Here is a 20108-nt window from a genome sequence, read left to right as displayed (position 1 = left end):
AATTTCATTAGTTTCGCATGTACTTATTTGTGTATGTTTAGCTCTGCTGTTTTTATCTCATGTACAGCAACATGACCACCACAGACTATAAAAGTTATAAAGACTTGTGCTGCTTTTGATAGCTATATCCCTCAAAATAACTGATTTTTCTTCATCATTCTAATTTTGTCATTTTGAAGGGATATACAAACTTTTGAGACTCTTTATTCATTCAACATAATTCCCATAAGATCCATCCAAATATGGCATGTTTCAACAGTTCATTATTTTTCACTGCTGAGTAATATTCCATAATATGGATGAACCAGAGTTTGTTTAACCATTTACTTCTTGGACCTCTTGGAGGACATCTGGGTTATTTCCAGATTTGGGCTTTTGTTAATAAAGCTGCTATAAAAATTAACATAAAGGTTTTTGTATCAACACTGTGTTTGGTTGCTGTTTTTCTCTTCTGGAATAAATGCTCAGGAGTCTATATTTCTGGGTTGTAAGGTACTATAATTTGGATTTTTAATGTCCTCCAAAAGTCCATGTGTTGAAGGCTTGGTTTCCAGACTGTGGTGCTAGTGGGAGGTGGTAAAACCTGTTTGCAGCGGAGCTAGTGGAAGGAAATCAGGTCACTGAAAGTGTGCCATTATACGTAATATTGTGTCCCTGGGCCTCCTCTCTCTCTATGCACTTCCCAGAAGCCTCGAAGCACATGGGCTTTGCTCCAACATGTACTCTCCGCTGTGATGTTCTGCCTTGCTACAGGCCCCAAAGCAATAGGGTCAACCAGTATGGACTGAAACCTCTGGAACTGTGAGCTAAAATAAACTCCTTCCCCTATTATGTGAAGGTTGTCATGGGAATGGAAAACTGACTGATACATATGGTAACATTTAGTTTTATTCAGAATCCACCAAATTTAACCTATATGGCTATAGCATTTTATACTTCCATCAGCAATGTATGAGTGATCAAATTTATCTGCTAGCATTTAGTGTTCTCATTTTTAAAAAACTTAATTAATTTTAACTGATACATAAAAACAAAAAATACATATTTATGAAGAATGATATGATGTTTTAATATATGTATACATGGTATAATATTTAAATCAAATTAAGTATCTCTTAGTCCTCCAACACCATTTTTTTATAAATTTATTTATTTTTTCTAATTTGTTATATGTGGCAGCAGAATGCATTTCAATTCAAAGTACACATATAGAGCACAATCTTTCATTTCTCTGGCTGTACATAAAGTAGAGTCACACCATTCGTTTCTTCATATATGTACTTAGGGTAATGATCTCCAACTCCTTCCACCATTTTTCATTTACTATTTCTTTATGGTGAAAATACCCAAATCTTTTCTTTTAGTTTTATAAAATACATTGAACATTATCATTTTATTGAGGGCCTTCCTTCTAGAACACCAGAACTTTCTATTCCTACCTAAAATAACTTTGAATTCACTGATCAGCTCCTCCTCATTCTTCCCTCTCTCAATTCTCCATTGCTTCTGGTTAGCATTCTACTTTCAACTTCTGTGAGATAAACTTTTTTCAATTCCACTTACGAATGAGATCCTGTGGTACTTGTACTTCTGTGCCTGGCTCTTTTTCACTTAACATAATGATATACAGTTCCAATGGGTTCCACATGTGACAGGATTTCATTTTTTACAGAAAAATAATATTCCATTGTGTATCACATTTCTTTATCCATTCACCAGTTGATGGATACTTAAGTTGTTTCCATTTCTGGCTATTCTGCCAAAACAAACATGGGGATGCAGGTGCCTCTTCCATATACTGACTTATTTTCTTTGGATAAATTCCCAGGAGTATATAATATGGTAGTTCCATTTTATTTTTTCTTCTGTTGATACTGCAAATTAGACCCAGGTCTTTGAGCATGCTAAGCACATGTTCTACAGCTGAGCTACATCTCCAGTCCTATTATCTTCTCCTTCTTCTTCATTTTTCAGTGCTGGAAATTGAACCCAGAGCCTTGAGTATAAGAGGCAAGCACTCTACCACAAGGCTACACACCAGTCCCTTATTTAAATATTTTTTAGGAATATCCATCTTGTTTCCCATAATGTTTGTACAAATTTACACTACCACCAAACAGTATGTAAGAGTTATCTTTTCTCTACATTCTCATCAGCATTTGATATGTCCCTCTGATAATGCCATTCTTTTTTTTAAAAAAAAGTTTAGATATTGATGGACCTTTATTTTATTCATTCATTTATATGCAGTGCTGAGAATCAAACCTAGTGCCCCACACATGCTCTACCGCTGAGCACAACTCCAGCCCAAATAATAGCTATTCTTAATAGGAGTGATATTTATTATGGTTTTCACTTTTATTTCCCTGATGAATAATGCTGTTGAACATTTTTTTTCATATACCTGTGGCTAGTTTGTATGTCTTACTTTCAAGAAATATCTATTTAATTCCATTGCCCATTTTAAAATCAGGTTGTTTTGTTGCTATTGAGTTTCTTATATATTCTGGATATTAAACCCCTTGTTAGATGTATATTGATTGATATAATCAATTAGATATAATCCCACTCATCTATTTTTGCTTTTGTTTCCTATGCTTTGGGCATCTTATTAAAAAAAAGTCTTGCTTTTTCTGTTGTCCTAAAGTATTTACCCTACTAATTTCATAGTTTCACAACAATCTTAGTCTTCAATCTATTTTGAGTTGATTTTTATAACAGGGATCTAATTTCTTTCTTCTTCATATGGATATCAAAATTTCCCAGCACCATTTGTTGAATAGGCTGCTCCTTCTAGATTATGTGCCCTGAAAATCAGTTGGTATAGGTATGTGGGTTTCCATCTAGGTATCTATTCTGTCCCACTTGTCAATATGAGTTTTTATGCCAATATCATGCTGTTCAAATTGTGATTGCTTTGCAATATATTTGTAAGGCCTCCTACTTTGTTCTTTTAACCCAAATAGCTTTGGCTATTTGGGGGGCTTGGGGAGTCCAATACAAATTTTAGGCCTGTTTTTTCTAGTTTTGTGAAAAATGCCATTAGTATACTGACAGGGATTATAAGGAATTCAATAACTGTTTGGGTAGTATGCATGTTTTAAAAATATTGGCTCCTTGAATCCATGAACATGAGTGTCTTTCCATTTTTTGTGTGTTCTTTTCAATTACTTTCATCAATGTTTTGTAGTTTTCATTTTAAGATGTTTTATCTCTTTGATTAAAAAGTTATTACTAATTTTTTTAGCTATTACAAATTGAATTGCCTTCTTTATTTTTATTTCAGCTAATTGGCTATTGGCCTATAGCAATACTGATTTATTGGGGAGGCGGGTCAGAGGGCTCATGGTGCTGGGAATTAAAGCCAGGGTCTCACACATGCAAAGAATATGTTCTACCATTAAACTATGTCCCCAGTCCAACCATATAGATTTTTGTATGTTGATTATGTATTCTGTGAATTTAATGAATTTATTGGATTTACCAGTTTTGGTTTTTAGCAGAGTCTTTATCTGTATAAAAGATGTCACCTTTGAATAGAGACAACCTCTCTTCTTTTTTCCCAATATGGATGGCCTTTATTTCTTTCTCTTACCAAATTATCTGGGCTAGGACTTCCAATATTTTTTTTTTGATCTGTGATTGTTTTTAATTGTCTTAAATCTTATGGTAACGTATTTTACAAAATTTGTATTGATGGGTATATCTCTTTTACCTTAATCTTTCCATCTAATAAGTTGGCAAAAAGCACCACTACCAACCACCTAGATGTTCCATAGTATTGTTTCTGAATAGTTGTTTAAAAACAATCCTGAATGATAACTTAGTCTTAGAAAATAAAGAATTAAAAAGTCTAGCTTGTTACTGTATTATGCTGACTTAAAAAGCATCTGAACTTATAGATCAGCTTTAAATTTGAGAAGTGTTAAATATTCTTCATTTAATATCATACATAAACCACACTAAAAATGCCTTTCCATAAGGAAAGAACAGCATTTTAGATACAGGGAATTCTAATTAAATTGGCATGATCAACAAAAATATAAAGTAGACACTGCTTCCTTATCTTCAACCTTTAATAGGCTAATGAACACAAACTGAAACAAATGTGAATCATGCTTGGTCTGAGAGAGTGAAGGGATTTCCCCCATATTTTAAACATATTCACATAATCAGTTCCATAAAACTAAATATAAAACCAGTTTTCAGATGTCATTCACCATTTTTTGTGAAATACTGAACATTACTAATTAAGTCCAACCACAACTTTAAAAAGGGGAAACAGTGATAGAATTTACTTAAGTGGGAATATAACCAAAATATTAATTTAACTACAAGTAAGTTTTACTTAAATCAGGATTTTCCAACAAAAATAATTTTGTCAGTCATTCATGATCTGATTTCTGGTGTATCACATCAATTAAATTATGGTGCACATAAAAAAGCCAAGAGACATTTCTGTTTGGTAATAAATAAGGCAGTAGCTATTACTCATTAGTGGCTTTTTTGAGGTAAGCTATTAGGTCTGCCCTTTCTCCTTTCTTCTTAATGCTAGCGAAGATCATTTTTGTTCCAGGGATGTACTTTTTGGGATTCTCCAAATACTCCATCAGTGTATCTTCTCCCCAGGTGATGCCTTTGTTCTTGTTAGCATCTGTATAAGAGAATCCAGCAGCCTGACCTGTCTTCTGCCCAAACAGTCCATGGAGATTTGGCCCAGTCTTGTGCTTGCCTCCCTTTTCCACCGTGTGGCATTGGGCACACTTCTGAACAAAATCTTCTTGCCTTTCTCAACATCACCCATTTTTAACTCGTTCTTTGGTGGCTAGCGCAAAGACGCAAAGAAGGATCCCAATCAGAAGCCAGACGTCCCACTCTCGGACTTCCAGTATTATACTGAATAAAAATGGTAAAAGCAGGTATCCTTGTCTTTTTCCAGGCTTCAGAAAGCTTTCAGTTTTTCCCCATTCAATATGATGTTAACTGCAGGCTTATTACAAATGATCTTTATTAGGTGAGGTACAATCCTCCTGTACTTAAATATGTCCAGAATTTTTATCATTAAGGGAGGTTGAATTTTATTCAATGTCTTTTCTGCATCTTTTGAGATGATCATGTAGTTTTTGTCCTTTATTCTGTGGATGTGTTTTGTCATGTTTATTGATTTGCATATGTTAAACAACCCTTGTATCCCTGGGACAAATCCCACTTTATTATGGTGAATAATCGTTGGATTTGGTTTGCTGAGGATTTTTTCATGTATGTTCATTGGGGATACTGGCCTGTACCTTTCTTTGTTGTTGTTGTTGTTGTTGTTGTTGTTGTGTTCTTGTCTGGTTCTGGAAACAGAATAACGTTGGCCTTATAAAATGAGACTGGAAGAATTCCTTCCTCTTCAATATTTAAGAATTGGTATTAGTTCTTATTCAAGTGTTTGGTAGAAATCATTAGTAAAGCCATCTGGTCCTGGGCTTTTCTTTAATGGGACATGTTTCATTGCTGATTCAATTCAGGTGGTAAGATATGTGTACAGGAATTTGTCCATTTTTTTCTGTTATCAAATTTGTTGGCATACAACAGTTCATATTAACCTTTTTTTTGAGAGAGAGAGAGAGAGAGAGAGAATTTTTTAATATTTATTTTTTAGTTTTCAGCGGACACAACATTTTTATTTGTACATGGTGCTGAGGATTGAACCTAGGGCCGTGCATGCCAGGCGAGTGCGCTACCGCTTGAGCCACATCCCCAGCCCCTCATATTAACCTTTAATAATACTTTGTATTTCCGTGGTATCAATTATAGTCTTTGCCTTTTCATCTCTGGTTTTATTTGAGTCTCTCTTTTGCTTAGTTTGGCTAAGGATCTGTTAATTTTTTTGGCTTTTGAAGAATTAGTTCTTCATTTCATTGATATTTTGCATTGTTTTCTTAGTCTTGTTCATTTATTTCTGTTTTGATCTTTGTTATTACTTTTCTTCTACTAAATTTTGGGTTTAGTTTGTTCTTGCTTTTCCTGCTCCTTGAGATGCAGCAATAGGTTGTTGACTTGAGACTGTTCTGCTTTTTTTATGTGGGCAATGAATGCTATAAACTTCTCTCTCAGTACTACTTTTGCTATATTCTATAAGTTGTGGTATGCTGTGTTTCCATTTCCATTTGTTTAAAGAAATCTTTGAATTTCCTTATTGATTTATTCCTTGCTCCAATAGTTGTTCAAGAATAAGTTGCTTAGACAGGCATGTTGGAACACAATATTTAGGAGGCTGAAGTAGGAGGATCACTTGAACCTAGGAGTTTGAGATTAGCTTGTTCAGCACAGCTATACCTCTCTTCAAAAAAAAAAAAAAAAAGCAAGTTATTTGATTTCAATTTCAATGTGTTTGTACAGTTTCTAAGGTTTTTTGGTTACTGGTTTCTATTGCATTTTGGTCAGAAAAGATACTTGATATGATTTCACATTTTTAAAATTTGTTGAGACTTGTTTTGTGGACTATCATGTGGCCTACTGTAGTAAATGTATGATGTGCTGTTGAGAACTGTATTTTTTGTGGTTGGACAAAATGTTCTGTAGATGTCTGTTAGATCCATTTGGTTGAGTGGGGTGTTAACATTCCCTATTATCATTTTATTGGAGTCCACCTCTCCCTAAAGGTCTATTAATATTTGTTTCATATATTTGATCATTCCAATATTGGGTGCACATGTATTTAGAATTACTTCCTCTTGCTGAATTGACCTTTATCCTTATAAGACCTTTCTTGTCTCTTTTTACTACTTCTGATTTAAACTGTACTTTATCTAAGTACGGCTACTCCTGCTTTCTTTTGGATTCCATTTACATGGAATATTCCACGCCATCCCTTCACTTTCACTCTATGCATGTCCTAAAAGGTAAAATTAGTTTCTTGTAAACAACATATAGTTGGGTAGTGTTTTTTAGTCCACTTGTGACTCTGTGTCTTTTAATCGAACAATTTAATCTATTTACAGTTAATTAATGATTGAGTTTTACTGCAATCATTTTAAACTTGTTTCCTACTTTTAATGCAAATATTTCTCCCTTTTTTATACCCTTCCTTTGTGGTTAAGTGACTTAACCTATCAGTGTATTTTTGATTCCTCCTTGCTTATTATTTTTGGTTTGTCTATATTAGATTTTTGCTTTATGGCTACCATGAGGATCATGAAATATCTTTTGTTATAACAAGCTATTTGAAATAATAACAATATAACACTATTGCAAAGAAAAAAGAAAACTAGTAAAAACTCAACACTTGTACTCAATTTCTCTTCACATTTTGAATTTTTGATGTTCTTTATATCTTTACAAATTGCCTATCTTAACATATTTGTATAATTATTACTATTTGTTTAGTCTTCTTACTGAAGATATGAATTATTTACATCTCATGTGTACAATAATTAGAGCATTCTGAATTTGTATAATTACTCTTGCCAGTGAGTTTTATACCTTTTAATGTTTTCTTCTTACTCACTAATATTCCTCTTTCAATTTGAAGAACTCCCTTTAACATTTCTTATGGGATATGCCTGGTAGGACAGGTCTCAGCTTTTGTTTGGGAATGTCTTTATCTCTCCTTCATTTCTGAAGAATTGCTTTGCTGGTACAATAATCTTGTTTGGCAGTTTGTTGTGGATCCCCACTCCCACTTTAGTACTCTGAAAAATCTCATGCCACTCTCTCTTGGTCAATAAAGTTTCTGCTGAGAAGTCTGTTTTCAGGGAAATTGGGAAAACTTCATGCTGTTTCTTTTCTCTACCTTGAGAATCTTCTCTTTAACTTTTGGGGCTTGATCACAACATATCTTGGAGTAGCTTTTGTTGAGTTGAATCACTGGTGACTTTAGACCTTTCTATACCTCTATATCTGCATCCCTTCTCTAGGTTTAGAAAATTTTCTTATTGTCTCTTTGAGAACTTTTCTATCCCTAAGGCATTCTCAAGTTCCTCTTGAACCTCAATAATCCAAATATTTGCTCTTTTAATGCTGTCACAAAGTTCCTATAAGAACTTTCTTCATTTTCTCTTCATTTCTCTTCATTCTTTTTATCTTCTTCAACTAGGTATTTTCAGTTTGCCTGTCTTTGAGTCTACTAATTCTCTTATTTGATCTATATTGCCTTCTATCATGTTTTAAAATCTCACTTAGTATATTTTTCAGCTCAAGCATTTGTATGGTTTTTGAAAACTGCTTCTATCTCTCTATTAAGTTTCTCTCTTAGAGTACAGAACTGTTTCTTTTTTGTTGTTGTTTTTTAGTTGTAGTTGGACACAATACCTTTTTAAAAATTTTATTCATTTATCTTTATGTGGTGCTGAGGATCAAACCCAGGGTCTCGCACGTGCGTGGTGAGCACTCTACCACTGAGCCACAACCCAAGCCCTAGTACAGAGCTGTTTCTGTGTTCTTTTGAAGTTTAGTTTCCTTACAATACCTGTTTTAAATTCTCCATCAGAGATTTTAATCATAGAACAGATTTTACTATCTGTTCAATTTCTTGTATCTTAGTGTTTTTTAAAAAAATTTTTTTTGATGGTACTGGGAATTGAACTCAGGACCTCACACATGCTAGGCTAGTGCTCTATGAGTGAACTACATCTCTAGCCCTTTTTGAGACAGAATTTCATTAGCTTGTCCAAAATGGTCTCAAACTTGCTATCCTGCTTCTTCAACCTCCCAGGTAGGTAGGATTATAAGAGAATACTACTGTGCCTGGCTCTTGCACTTTCTTTTGACTATCAGGTTTGTCATAGTTCCCTGAAGATCTTAATGCTTGCCAGTGTATGACACAATATTTATTTCAGTCTTTATAACCTGGCTTTGTGCCTGTTTCTCCAGAAATTCTGTTTTTCTCTGAGTAAGACTCCATTCTTGCGAAGCTCCATTTTTGTTTTAGCATTGAACGCACTCTAAAACAATGCATGCTGTGAGTCTACTATTGGTATGTTGCCAGTTTCAGCACTTGTGGATGATCCAAGCCCAGGTTTATCCTAAATCCAGAGTTGGTGTTTTGTTCAGCATGAACTGGGAAGTATCTAAACAGGGTTGTCCAACCCCACAAACCTCTCTCTGGGTCTGGCATAAGCCCAGATGCTTCATCCACAGTCACCACCAGCATATGGTCAGCCACTACAGAATTCTGCCTGACTCTGAGCAGAATCACCATAAAAGGACCAGCATCAGGCTCCGATATGTTTGTGTCCATTAACACCATAGTACTGTGTTATACTCGGAGCCCAAAACCTGCCAGGACCAGCATAGCACTATGCTATGGGGTACCTACTGCTGGGATGGGTTCATGGCCCATGACCACTGCAACCAGTAATAGGTGAGGGTAGCTGTATCAAAAGACCTATATACTGATAGTCTGTAGTCTCTGCTTGAAACCAGGGTTGTTCCATCCACAGAAGGCGTGGGGAGGGGGCCTATTAGGATCTGCCCAGTGTTAGGTTTCATCAGCTGGCCACTGAGTTCCAAGTTAAGTTCCTATGCTTAATACCCTGTCCTACCACAGGCACATGAGTCTTGCTCTACATATGCTACCCAAGTTTAGGGTAGTGTTGGTATTGTCGAACCCAACTTATCATCCAGCCTTGATGACCAACCTCAGGAAAATGCTATCCCCAGGCCAGTGTTTGCAGAGTGAACCACTCCACCAGCCCTGGCACCACACAGAGATCAGTGCCTTGCACCTATGTCTCCTGCAAGGATCTGCAAAATCTCAGAGGTGCACATAGGCTCACCTTGAAGTTGGTGATGATGCAGGCTGAAACACAAGTTTACCACACCAGGATGCATGCAGTTCTCTTTCTAGTGCCAAAGAAGATCTAGAGGCTCCATATGGGACTACAGGCCTGGGGATATCTCTGCTACCCAAAGTTAAGGGATGGGTGATGGAGACAGTCCCTCAGCTGTCAAGGATAATATACCTCAGTTTCTTAGTTGCAGGAACATGAACAATCTGGAAATGGGGATGTGCACCAGGCCCACTCCAAGGCTGGTAATGATGCATACCAAAACTTCAGTCTGTCCCACAAGCCTAGGGGCTCTATCTGCAAGCTCTGGGCTGGATATAGGGGTCTTTGGTTTCTGCCTGATGCTGAGTCTCCCAGGAGCAGGTCTAGCACTGAGCGCCAACATAATATCCTTGCTAGCTTTTGTGCTCTGCTCCCCAGGAAGTAGTCTTGTTTTTCTCTTTGCTGCCTAGAATTGAGAAAGCAGTGATATGGGCAACTCTTTCCTTCTTATCTTCTTCACTGCATCTTCTTATCTTCCACCTTTTTTGGCCACTCATTATTATATTAAAATCAGGCACTAAATTCTCTCACCTTGCTTCCTTTGCTCTTGTGAAGATATCTATTTAAACTGGTATGTCTATGGGGAGACAATCACTGGAGTCTTACTCAGTCTTACTCAGCTGCCATCTTGCTCTGCCTCCTATCTCATTATTTTTTAATGTAGTCATTCAGATAGATGAGCAGTATTGTCATTTTTTTTGTCCTGAGAATTAAACTCAGGGGTTTTACTATGGAGCTACATCCCCAGACATTTTTTTAAAATCTTGAGACAGGGTCTCATTAGTTACTTAGAGCCTTGCTAAGTTGCTGAGGCTGACTTGAATTTATGATCCTTCTGCCTCAGCCTCCCAAGTCACTTATATGCCACTGTGCCCAGTTAGCAGTGTTAGTCTTAATTTGCATTTTCCCATTGGCTAGATGAAGCTTAACATCTTTTCACATATTATTTGCTAACTATACATCTTCTTCATTAAGTACATGTCTTTTACTTACTTTCTAACTGGATTCTTTTTTAAATTGTTGAGTTTGGGAAGTTCCTTATAAATCCTAGTTATAAGTCCTTTGTCAGTTTTATGGTTTATCAATATTGTCTCCCAATCTGACACTTGTTTTTTCTTTCTCCTAATAGAGTCTTTCACAGAGCAAAAGGTTTCCAATTGATGAGATCCCATTTTTCTCTTTTTCCTTTCATAGGATAATATTTTTGGTATAAAGTATAAGAACATTTACCTAGCCCTAGTTTCTTTTATGTTTGTTTTCTACAAATTTTATGATTTTAATTTAAATCTATGATCATTTTTGAGGATTTCTTTTTTTATAAACCATACAGTTTAGGTCAAGGTTTTTTGGTTTTTTTAAAAAAAATTCATCTTTGTTCATTCATCTTTGTTTTTAATTCCTCTGGATGTCCAAATGCTCTAGGAACATTTGTAGCAAAATATTGTACCATCATTTTAAAATTTTTCCATTTATTTTTGTGCATAATATTTAGTAGCACTGATCATATATACAATGTTGTGCAACCATCACTAATTTTCAAAACTTTTTCATCACTCTAAATATAAACTTTATAACCCATTAAGTAATAATTCTCCTCTTCTTCCTCTGGCTCTCAGTACTTTCTAATCTGCTTTCTGTCTCTATGAATTTGACTATTTTAGATATTTCAAATAATTGGAATCACATAAACGTATCCTTTTTTGTTCAGATTGTTTCACTTAGTGTACTGTTTTCAAGGTTTATCCATGTTGTAGATTTAATTCACATTTACAGCTAAATATTATCCTATATTGTACATGAGTGAGAGTGGTGTGGCACATTTTGTTTATCTATTCATCTGCTGATGTACTCTTAGGTTGTTTCCACCTTTTTTGGCCACTGTAAATGTTGCTGCAATAAACACGGGCATTACAATTATATATATATATCTGTTCCACCCTGTTTTCAATTGTTTTAGGTATGTATCTAGGAGATGAATTACTAGTTCATATGGTAATTCTATGTTAAACTTTTTGAGGAAGCAACAAATGGTTTTTCATAGCAGCTGCACAATTTTATAACACAACAATGAACAAGTTTTCTGATTTCTCTAAATCCTCATCTATATATTATTTTCCATTTTTAAATCATAGCCCTATTAGTAGATGTGAAATAGTACCTTATTTAGTTCCAGTTACATTTCTGTTAAACAACTGCATGTCATCTTTTGAGAAATATCTATTCAGGTTCTTTGACCATTTAAAAATCAGGTGTCTTTCTGTTACTGAGGTTTTTTTTAATATGTTCTGGATATCACTGAAGCCATTTTATGATAGCTGCTTTAAATTCTTCTAACATAATTACAACTATTTCCTTTGAGACTTTTGTAGGTTTTGGTACGTATGGTATATGATTTTCTACTTTTATACCTTAGGGTCTTCTTTCACCTCTTTTCATAGTTAACCACATTTACTACTTAGTAGTTCTTGATATTAAATTTTTCCTATTCAAATTACTGGTGTGGGTTTCATGTCCTGAATGGATCTTGAATGATATGGGATTTGGGGTAAAATAGAGTTTTGGGTTATGACCATGAATGTGGTGGAGATATGTGGAAAAAATCATAATTGGAAACAAAATTGTCAGCAGAGAAATTAAGGAGTTGGAAGGATAATCTATATCAAAGTTGAAGTCACAGAAGTAAGAGAACAGAGAAAGACAATGCTCCATGAGTTCATTGGCTCAGAACCTTACCACATTATATCCATGACCATCGGGCAGCTCCACAAATGACTCTAGGAGCTCTGCTAGAATAACAGTTTTAATCCCGATTCAAAACATCCTGTGCAGAACAGGTATCATTGTTGGGTGATGTCAAGAATCCCACTCTGGGATGAGGAAATCAATTCTAATCTTTATTTATCATGTACCATCTAGCCTTATGACCTGAGCCATACAATTCCCATCTTTGGATCCAGTTTCAACATCACAGTTTCCTCTGCAAAATAAAATGTTCATTTCTTTTCTGTTTGCTTCACAGAATGACTATGAAGAGACCTTGTGCACATCACATAGACTAATAGAAACTTCTGTTAGAAATGAAGTATTTCTAGTTTCTCAACTACCCTGGTACATACATTCTACAGGGAAAATGTTCTTTTTCCTCTGTCCCTGATCTAATTCAAGTCTCCCTTTGTCTTCCCTTGGACCATTCTTACATTCTGCTATCTAACTCCCAGATAACTCTTTCTAAAACTATGAGGTGACCTAAAATTTCTCATGGTTTCCATTACACATTTAAGGATCTCCATGAACCAGCCTTGTAAGCCTTAAAAACACACCTCTTCCTTATATAGCTGCTACTATCTCTAAAGGAGATATACATATACATACAGGACAGTTCAATGATCTATAAACTTGTTATTTCTCAGTAAGATGCCTTAGAATAAGCTGATACATGTCTGGAATGTTTTCCTTCCCTGATCTCTGGTTGGTAAAATAATATTTTTCCTTGAAGGCTCAAACCATATAGATAGAGTATATGGATTTTTTTCTTTCTTTCACAGATAGGAGGTAACTTCCCCTTCCACTAAGGCTTCTTCTATACTTACATATTCTTTTCTGGAAGGCTTTTGACACAAATAGCCTTATTCTGTGATTATTTGTAAATATGTCATGTCTTCATTAGTTGGGAATAATTCTTTAACTTGACTATATCTTATTCATTTGCATCTCCCCAGCACTCAGAAGACCTAGAATATAACAGGTGTCTAGGGAATGTTAATTAAATAAATTACAAAGGCAACATACAGGTTAACTTGTAAACATGGTTTGCAATAGGGACAAATTTGAATTATGTGTGGAAACTACACAGTGTACATCCAGTTTGTAAATCCATGGTTAAGAATATGGAGGTACAGAGGTATAGTTTGTAAGGGGGGTATGGTTCACTTACGTAATATGTGTTTATGTGCCATGTGGACACAGGTGAAACGCCCCAAGTCTTGCTCTCTCTATATCTTAGGCCACGCTGATTCTCTACCAATGATATATCCCCTCCTGTCCTCTATCCTAGTCCCTACTTTCCTACCTTACATGTATGTCAGTCTCCAGTCCATATGCCCCTTGTTCAACAGCTTTCTCAAAGGCCATCACGGTATTCTCTGGCCCTGCCTGTGGAAGAAAGGAACATCAGGCCCTGTGCCTCAGAGTCTTTCCTCTCAAAATCCCTTTTGTGGTAGGGATGAAGTCCAGGAATAAAAGGGCTTTGGGAAGCAGACCTCGGCTTCCTTAGAACTCTTTTCAAAGATCCTGTCTGTATTCCTCTCTGTCCAATCTGACATTGGGCATAGCAAAGAGAATTGTACAGGAAATTAGAAAACCTGGGTTCAAGTCAAACCTCAACAATTAACTGCTTATTCTTGTCATATCAAAGCAATTCTTGTTCTCTTTAGGGATTTGTATGGTTCTGAGCTTTCCTCTTCTCATCTACATGCCCTGTACATACCTATACTCATCCATGTTTATCCTGCTCATACTTACCATGGGTGCACCTCTGTGTGCAAAGAAGACAGGCTTAGGCCCCAGCTCCTCCTTCTCCTGAATGCAGGGAGAATAAACCCCCAATGGCATTGCATAGAGGCACAAAAGGATAAGAAAAAAGGGCAATCCAGCAGCAATTTGTAGAGCTAAAAGAGTTGGAAGGAGAGGGAAGTGGAATAAAATTGAACGAACGGAAAACCATACCAAATAACACTACACCAGCAGCAGTCTAAATAAATCCTAGGACCATGGGTTTCACTGACTCTGTAGATTGGCTAATTTACATTCTATTTCTGTCACATCCCCACTTACTTTCAGGGATAGATACAAACATCCAAACATAAGACATTATTATTAAGGCAACATTACTCTAACTAAAAATTTACAAAGAATTGTAGAGAGGATAGGTAAAAGGGAAAGAAGGGAAGGAAGGAAAGGAAATGTTAAGAAATAGCTTCTCAAGAGGAGAAGTTTGTTTAGTTCTGAAAAAGCCCTGAAGCCTATATAGATCATCCTAAATCCTTAGGGCAGTGCAGTATAGTGGAAAGGGCACTAACTGACAGAAATCTGGGTTCCAAGCCATGTTCTATCACTTCCTAATTGTATGACTAAGAACATCTGACTTAACCTCTTTGAGTCTTCATTTTCTTTTGTAAAACAGGATGCCTTGCTGCTAACATCACTCTTACAGAGTTGTTATAACCACATTGACTCATAATAGTTACTCAATAAATTCTAGTTATTTTTCTTTCCTCCTTCCCTTCCTTACCACATACATGCATTTCCACATGCACACAGACACACACACACACACACACACACACACACACACACTCATACACAGAGCCTGTCCATAAACCCATTATTACAGTCATTTCCCAACACTATTTTAGACCTTTGAGGACTTTACCCATTTGTACATTTTAAGTTACAACCTATGCTTCAGTGACTTTCAAATCTATGTCTCCAGCTCTAACCTCTTAACCTTGTGAATATATTACATCTCCTGAGTCTTGCTTTCTCATAAGGTGTTATCTTGCGTCTTCTTTTCATAACTAAAATTTAGAAAATGAAAAAGAAAAGAGTTTATTATTGTCCTTTTTAGACTCCTGCCCCAGAAGTAGTTTCTAAAATTTTCCTCTCACCCACACCACACAAATACACTATATAAACATACAATTGCACCACTATCAAATCAGATGGTCTCTTACCTGCATCCCTCCACAAGCCAAGAAATAAATGCCCCTTACTGAACCAAGAGTAAACAGGGAGATACAGAAAGAAGATCCTCTGGTTTCTCAGTAAGGATGGTAAAAGATAACTCCATTCTCAAAAAGTTTAGTGTACAGATTCCATTTTCTTCTGTTTCTGTTACAGTAGGGGAAGGGTAAATGGAGAGGAAACCAGTGGCAGAGAAATTTCTGTTCCCATTGTAAGTCCCCAGATATGACAGGGATTCACAGGGGCCTGCTTTGAATAACTTGGATGTAATCAGGGATTTTTGGACCTAGTGTTACTTAAATTAGTAACATCTGAGTACAAACTGAAGGAACTGTGACTTGCACCACACTCTGGTCAAAAATTTAAATTGCCTTTTGTCTCCATAGAGTAGATATACAATAACATAAAGATACAACTTATTTTTCTAGAACAAAGATCTTTAGAAGAAGATCTGCTTCCTCATGGAAACAGTATATGGAAACAGTATGACAGGCCACATAGGGTAGTGAGTAAACATAAGAAACATGCCTATGTAACAAGCTAAAGGAATTTCAAAGAGTGTAGGGATGGCTATCTGCCAAGTTTCTATTTTTCTGAATAGAGTATGTAAGCTAAAGCCAGAACTGAAGGGATCAGGCAAGAACCCACCCCAAATGACATACCTTCTCTTTCCAAACAGCCCACATACATGGCCAAAGGCCAGGAAAGGATAACCATCACAATTATGCTGATCGGCTGTACAACAGGTGCAAAGATCTGGGAGAAAGTCAAAAGTCAGGCTAGACATATATGGACAGATAGTACTAAGAGCTACAGGATGATGCTTACCTGCAGTGACAGCCCAGCTATCAGCCACTTATCTTTCCAGAATATGCATATAACAGACAGTATGAAGGTGCATAGCGTAATCATTATCATAATCAGGATCTGGGGAAACAAAAAGGATCTTCTGACTTCTAGGCACCAAGTTTGGGAATTTTATGTGTATATTTACAATATCAGGGACCTCATCTCATCCTTTTAATCTAATCATCCTACAAATTACAATGGTGGATTCAATCATTCACTTAAGCTCTTCAGTCTTTGCTGTACAGCATACTGGAAAAAAATTACACAATTATGTGGCTTGATGTATTATTAATTTATCATCTCTAGTTTCAGTCTTAAATATGGCTTGGTATCTCTCTCTTAGTTTCAACAACAGTCACTACAAATCCTCACCTTTTCTTTAAATCTCAACTCAATTAGATTTTAAGTAAAAAATATTTTGAAATTGCCTTTTTGACATCTGTCTTCTTCGACAGAGTATAAGCATCACAAGATCAAGGACATTTATATTATTTATGATTATATCCTCAGTGCCTTGCAGAATATCTGGCATATGGTGAGCATTCAATAAATATTTGTTGAACAGATGAAAAATAATCTGCCTACCAGAACACTATATGGTTTACAAAGAAAGGACATAAAAACTAAGACATAACTTTAACTTCTTCTACTTCAAATGTATAGTTTTCCTAAATGTGTGCTGCTATCTAGATAGTTCCCTCCTTTCCATGGTCTATCTAAAGTAATTAAATGTATAATTAAACCTCTCACAAAATAACTTTTTGTTAGCTCCAGTGGTGAATTCTACCAAACACTTCTGAAGAAATGTCTCCAAACTTTTACAAATTCTTCCAGAGAATAGAAGGAATACTTTCTAACTTTTCTTATAAAGCCAACAAAATAGTTATACCCAAATTTAATAAAAGCATTGTAAGAACAAAATAGTAGACATGAATATCTTTTATGCATATAGATGCAAAAATCTTATTAGTAAACTGAAAGCATCACATCACAAAGGTCATATCAGACTCTTAAGAATCACAGATCTTACTGAACACCAAACTTCACAAATTATTTAAATGATTCAAACAATCATGAGATACAGATAAAATATGTTCCCTTAGAGAAATCTAATCATGTCAAATATAGCTATTCATTAAAAAAAGTCTTTCCTCCATTAGTGATGCATCCTGATTTAGGACTTAATTATGAGATGTGTTTTGAGCAAAATATATAAAAACACTGCTTTACAGAAGGAGCCATGCTGGTTATGAAGCATCCTTACTTGTTACTCCATTAATCTTACAAACTTTAGCGAACCATGTCTTCCACAAAAGAAATCTATATATTCCAGCAAAGGTGGAATCTATTAAGATTTATATATTTACAGCAAAGGTACCTAGATATACCCAGTCTATCCTATTAGAAATGTTCACAGAAAAGGACTCTGTTATCTTTTGGTTAATAAATACTTTAAATGTATTTACTAGGAGGTCAGAATATTAGCATGATTAAAAGGAGTTTTGACTGAGGCCATTCACTCATCTCTGGATATTCCTACATAGAAGATGAAGGGGTTATGAGCCTGGTGTAAATTCTTTCTTCCTGGGTTTATTCTGAGAAAAACAAAACTAAAATTCCAAGCCTCACAGATTCTAGTGGCTTCAATTTCCATCATTCTAATAACTCTAAAATTTATGTTTTCATTTGTATTTGTGATATGATAAAAGACTTAAGGACATTACTTAAATGTTTTCAAATTTGAGAAAACCAAGTATGATAATCACTATCATGCCTGAAAAAGTTCATAAAAAAGCAAGAGGCTGTCACTAGAACTGCTTAAGCCCATGGCAAAATAAGGGAGGCTATGCTGGAAATATGCGGTAGGTTCACAGATGATTGAATCAAGTTGCCTATTCTCTGGGGCCAGATATGTACCTTTTTAATTTTTTTAATATTTATTTTTTAGTTGTAGATGTACCTTTATTTTATTTTTATTTTTATACGGCGCTGAGGATCAAACCCAGGTCCTCGCACATGCTAGACGAGCGCTCTACTGCTGAGCCATAACCCTAGGCCTAGATACGGGCCTTTTGAGATAAACCATGCTAGTATCTTTTTTTGGTGTGTGTGTGTGTGTGTGTGTGTGTATTTATTTATTTATTTATTTATTTATTTTTAGTTTTAGGTGGAAAACTAAAACTAAAATATCTTTATTTTTTATTTTTATGTGGTGTTGAGGATCGAACAAAGCACCCCGTGCATGCCAGGCAAGCGTGCTACCACTTGAACCACATCCTCAGCCCATATTTATTTTTAATTTGCTCTAATTAGTTACACATGACAGTAGAATGCATTTTGACAGCTGTACACAAATGGAGCACAATTATTCATTCCTCTGGCTGTACATGTATATAGGGTAAAAATGTCTGTCTCATTCTACAGTCTTTCCCATCCCCATCCCCCCAGCCCTCCACCCTTTCCCCTCTGCACAATCCAGAGTTCCTTCATTCTTCCCTACCCATTATCAGAGAAAACATTCGGCTTTTGTTTTTTTGGGGTTTGGCTCATTTCACTTAGCGTGATATTCTCTAGTTCTACCCATTTACCTGCAAATGCCATAATTTCATTCTTCTTTATTTATTTATTTTTTATTGGTTGTTCAAAACATTTTTATTGGTTGTACAAAGCTCTTGACATATTTCATACATTAGATTTAAGTGGGTTATGCACTCCCATTTTTATCCCAAATACAGATTGCAGAATCACATCGGTTACACATGCACATTTTTACATAATGCCCTATTAGTAACTGTTGTATTCTGCTACCTTTCCTATCCTCTAATATCCCCCCTCCCCTCCCCTCCCATCTTCTCTCTCTATCCCATCTACTGTAGTTCATGTCTCTCCTTGTTTATTTTCCATTCCCCTCACAACCTCTTATATGTAATTTTGTATAACAATGAGGGTCTCCCTCCATTTCCATGCAATTTCCCTTTTCTCTCCCTTTCCCTCCCACCTCATGTCTGTTTAATGTTAATCTTTTCTTCCTGCTCTTCCTCCCTGCTCTGTTCTTAGTTGCTCTCATTACATCAAAGAAGACATTTGGTATTTGATTTTTAGGGATTGGCTAGCTTCACTAAGCATAATCTGCTCTAGTGCCATCCATTTCCCTGCAAATTCCATGATTTGTCATTTTTTAGTGTTGAGTAATACTCCATGGTGTATAAATGCCACATTTTTTTTATCCGTTCATCTATTGAGGGGCATCTGGGTTGGTTCCACAGTCTAGCAATTGTGAATTGTGCTGCTATGAACATCGATGTGGGAGTATCCCTGTAGTATGCTCTTTTAAGGTCTTCAGGGAATAGTCCGAGAAGGGCAATGGCTGGGTCAAATGGTGGTTCCATTCCCAGCTTTCCCAGGAATCTCCATACTGCTTTCCAAATTGGCCGCACCAGTTTGCAGTCCCACCAGCAATGTACAAGAGTACCCTTTTCCCCACATCCTCGCCAGCACTTGTTGTTGTTTGACTTCATAATGGCTGCCAATCTTACTGGAGTGAGATGGTATCTTAGGGTGGTTTTGATTTGCATTTCTCTGACTGCTAGAGATGGTGAGCATTTTTTCATGTACTTGTTGATTGATTGTATGTCCTCCTCTGAGAAGTGTCTGTTCAGGTCCTTGGCCCATTTGTTGATTGGGTTATTTGTTATCTTA

General features: G+C 36.0%; 1 protein-coding gene and 1 pseudogene across 1 annotated transcript in view; both read right to left on the bottom strand.

Annotated features, from left to right (window-relative positions):
- The window catches only part of Gdpd4 (glycerophosphodiester phosphodiesterase domain containing 4), a 73630-nt gene that overhangs the window by 41114 nt on the left and 12408 nt on the right, over positions 1–20108 (bottom strand). Inside the window, exons 3-7 of the mRNA XM_076842082.2 lie at positions 16389–16487; positions 16223–16316; positions 15317–15394; positions 14340–14485; positions 13888–13970 (exon numbers count right to left, since the gene is read on the bottom strand). Of these exons, the coding sequence (XP_076698197.2) occupies positions 13888–13970; positions 14340–14485; positions 15317–15394; positions 16223–16316; positions 16389–16487 (500 nt within the window). The remainder of the gene's footprint in view (positions 1–13887; positions 13971–14339; positions 14486–15316; positions 15395–16222; positions 16317–16388; positions 16488–20108) is intronic.
- On the bottom strand, positions 4377–4804 carry LOC143391276 (cytochrome c, somatic pseudogene; annotated as a pseudogene).

This window comes from Callospermophilus lateralis, chromosome 2 (genome assembly GCF_048772815.1).
Source record: "Callospermophilus lateralis isolate mCalLat2 chromosome 2, mCalLat2.hap1, whole genome shotgun sequence".
NCBI lineage: Eukaryota > Metazoa > Chordata > Mammalia > Rodentia > Sciuridae > Callospermophilus > Callospermophilus lateralis.
Note: the sequence above shows the minus strand (reverse complement) of the source record. Positions and strands in the feature narration are given on the sequence as shown.